Source organism: Rhipicephalus sanguineus, chromosome 8 (genome assembly GCF_013339695.2).
Source record: "Rhipicephalus sanguineus isolate Rsan-2018 chromosome 8, BIME_Rsan_1.4, whole genome shotgun sequence".
In the NCBI taxonomy this organism is placed as follows: domain Eukaryota; kingdom Metazoa; phylum Arthropoda; class Arachnida; order Ixodida; family Ixodidae; genus Rhipicephalus; species Rhipicephalus sanguineus.
Window position 1 is genome coordinate 105,903,689 of NC_051183.1, and position 3,814 is coordinate 105,907,502.

The 3,814-nt window shown below is 49.7% G+C and overlaps 1 protein-coding gene across 1 annotated transcript in view; it reads left to right on the plus strand.

The window, feature by feature from the left end:
* Window positions 1–1,060: 1,060 nt before the first annotated feature.
* Window positions 1,061–3,814, plus strand: part of LOC119403423 (uncharacterized) — a 28,071-nt gene continuing 25,317 nt past the window's right edge. The window contains exon 1 of the mRNA XM_037670358.2: window positions 1,061–1,302. Within this exon, the coding sequence (XP_037526286.2) occupies window positions 1,061–1,302 (242 nt within the window). The remainder of the gene's footprint in view (window positions 1,303–3,814) is intronic.

A 3,814-nucleotide genomic window follows, 5' to 3' on the forward strand; every position in this document is an offset into this window, starting at 1 on the left:
GCACCTCAGTTTGATCAAACATTCGGCTTAACGGTGGGCCGCCTCATTCCCTGTATTGTCCGCGTGAGCGGGAACCCATGCAAGATGTATCTTATTGCCGTATTTGGTATTACTGAGGATATTTGGCCGCGATCGGCCCAACACAGCCCATTGTCAAGTATGTGAGTGCCCTTTTAGAGTTGCTCAAGATGTAATTAGTTGCCTGGACTCAGACGGCCAGCGCGATGCAAAGACTTGTTCGCAAAGACGCTATGCAAAGGCTTCATCTGCAATGACTGCGCCAGGCCGAGAGGCGCAAGAGGGAAGCTCGGCGGAAAGGGGACAGTCAATGAGGCCACAAAAATACGTCAGTGAGGGGTTTCAGCTCAGCAGAGGTGTGCAATAGAGTGAACTTGGGCGTGTTGGTTAAGCGTGATGAACCACACAGCGCGAGTAAACAATGGGGGACACAGGAAGGGAACACACACAGCGCTGACTTCAGCGCTGTGTGTGTTCCCTTCCTGTGTTCCCGTTGTTTACTCGCGCTGTGTCGTTCATCAGCAGAGGTGTGTTTAAATAAAGACAAATATTTGTGCGCACCTCTTGCTTTAATGTCTCAGTTACGTAGTCGGTGTTGGGCGATTCGCAAATAAAGTACTGCCAGTTCTACACCATGCAAACCATTGAGCCGTATCTACCTGCCTAAATTACCACAAACAAAACAAACAACAAAAAAGAAACAGAAATCTTAGCACTAAAGAGGGTACTGCCAAGGTGCGAGTGAGGGGTGCAACAACTTCGCTGTTCGATGGATTTCGCGGCATAGAACTAGCACTACTATCTTTTTTAATCGTCCCTTTTGCCAACAGATTTTTCACTTGATTAGGCCGCCACTGATAATGATGCTGCTAAACAGAGACAGCGCCAGCATTCGACAGGACAGTGAGCAGCGATACTAGGCGCAGCATGGGTATTATGATTACCGTCGCTGACATCGCAGCGAAACTTGCTCTCCTTACCGGCTGACACAAAGGGCTGTCAAGCGGAGCACTTAAGAACGGTTCGTGCTTAAATTCTGACGATGGCAGATGACGCTATATTGCACCCACTTGGCAAAGATACTTCCAGCGGTGAAGACGGACACTATGAATCTGGCCACACCACGCGCCTCCTTTCCAAGAATTGCACTGAGTTCAGTTCAAGGCAACTGACAAAAGATGCCGAAGCCTACTGCAGCGAACAGGAGCCGAAAGTATTTTCCAGCCTGAAGGATTCACGGGATAACGGCGAGGTATCTGAGAACCCTGGAAGGCTACGAGACAGGCAAGTTTGTTGCAACGTACCTACAGTGGCGATAGTAGCACCAAAGCCTCCATTTTTCGGGGCTCGCCCGGTAAATACCGACCAGCCACGAAGTCGCTGCTGCTACCAGACCATGTTATGCCTGAAGAAAAAAGCAGCGACGTGTCAATAGGAGGGGATGATGAAAGCGAGCCAGAGGCAACCATAACGCTTTCGGCCGCGCGTGCAGCTCCTCAGACGGGCTGTTGGAAGGCGCCGCACGAATGTTCGGGACACCGAGACATGACTTGCTGGAGAATGACGGAACGCCGATGTTGAGGCCCGGCTCAAGAGAGGATCCGCCCATTTGTCCCGAAGATCAGACGGCACCGGGGACCCTGCAAGAGCTCGCGACGTGTGGGAATGCGCAGGAGTCTCGGGCATCTGCACTTCCAGCAGTGATAAGTACACTGCAGCCCGCTACCTATGACACGGAGGGAGTACCTGCGGTAGTAAACGAACCATCGTCTTCGCAGTCTACGTCATCAAGATTGAGGCGTTCAATGGAAACGACACAGTCGAGCCCTGAAGGAGAACGGCCAGAGCAACAAGACGGCAGACCCGATCCCGTGCGCGGGCAGGGAGCAGCAGCGTTCTTCGAGTTCTTTGTGGCTTTTGATGGTGAACTAGAAATGCTGCTTACTTGTGTTTACATTATAGGCGCATCTTTATGCATTGCGCACGATCTATGCGAGTATATGGATTGCTATAGCGCTGTCTTAGTTATCCTAATTATATGCCACCGTTTCGTGTTCTTTTTATAATACATCACTGTACGTCGTACACGTCGTCTTCATCTCATGCGGCATATGCCGTTGCATTCAGTCGATTTTTCGTTTTTGAAAAACACGCTGTATTGACCAAGGCTAAATAAAGGCCCCGTGTTTCCTCTACAATCTTCTTGCATTTCTATGCTTTCTCCTCATTTTATGCAGGCGGCTACACGTTACTTTTCATCTTTCAAGACATGAAATGAGTATCAATGACGGCATATAGAGCTATAGATTAAAGAGCTGCCCACCGGTATCGAAGCACTCATAACTGGCAGTGCTCGCAGAATCCGAAACCAACGCGTTGGACTGTTACCCAGTCTTGCTTTTGTACGACCATTAACATGCGAGACTGAAATATTGAGTTGCGATTTTTTCCTCGGTAATATGGTGCATGACGTGCCGCCTGTACCATGCTTCGTTTCGAAATCACAACCCAAGGCAAGCAAAAGTTCACCATTCTGCAATGCCCTACCTGTAGATGCAGGCATCGCGCAACTTGTTGGTAGCAGTCAACGTATTGCAGGCGCTAGTTGATAGAAGTATCTTGGTAACAAACATCTCATTTTGGTGAATTGCTTCCTGCGGCAGCCTTAACACTGTGAGGTTCTAGCACAATTGGAACAGTTATGACGGGGCGTTAGCATATTGCCAGGCGCGCTTCTTTTGTTATTTTTATGTATCTAGTCCGTTGCGCGCGTAGCCGCTGCCTTGCGCAAGCCGAGACATAATGTCTGGGAACCCTTCCAGATTATTTTAGAATCTTCTTATAGGCTTGGACGCGTAAACGAGAATAGCTGAGTCCACTGTGGAACTAACGCGGCCAGCAGCAATACTGCTGGAATGTTCGATGCCACAGGTATAATTGCCGACGCGCCTTAGTGCAGCTCAACTTATCGGTGGCCGACGCTCTACTAGCCGCTATCAGTGTAAGCGTGTATCGCTTGTAGTTTGACACCTCGTATATCGCGCACAGGTTCGCCCAAATAAAAAGTTTAGGTCCTGAACCAGTCGACTGCTGCCTTCGTCGACGTCATGACCCCGTGACATCTGGTGGAGGTTCTCGTTCCTTCACGTACCAGACGCCGACAAAAAACCGGGAACCCAGCCCAAGTCACAAAGAAAACGACAGCATCAAGGAGAGTCGAGCTAGCCACAGGCTACAAGGATTGCCGCCACAAAACGGACCCCTGTCTGCCAAGCCAAGTGCCACGGCGACGAAGACGACATACACCATGACGGCTGCTGTGTCACCTCAAAGAGTCGTCATGAATCAGCCCAGGGAGCAGCCAACTTTCCGCGGATCACTATGTGAAGACCCGGAAAGCTGGTTGGAAAAATACGACCGATTGCCGAATTATTCTCGTACTGCGACGAGAAGTTTCGCCACGTAAACTTCGCCTTTGAAGATTGCTTGTAATTTCCGGGCAATTGATATTTAACGCGTTCTTTTAATTGCGAAGCATTTCTTAGCGAACTTTTGGCACTCTGAGCGTTTCTATCTACGTATCTGTCAATCTACCTACGTCGGGGTGCTCTCGTGATCGCCTCCTTAATTTGGTGTACACCAACTTTGGCATGACAGGGTAAGAGGATTTTACGAATAGACTGTCGGGTCATGACATGAATAGGATGAAAATCCTGTCGCGTACGTTGTCAAACCCTTTCCTGCAGACACGTGTGGCACATACCCGTTTGTCACGGCCGCGGTGTACTAGTATGCG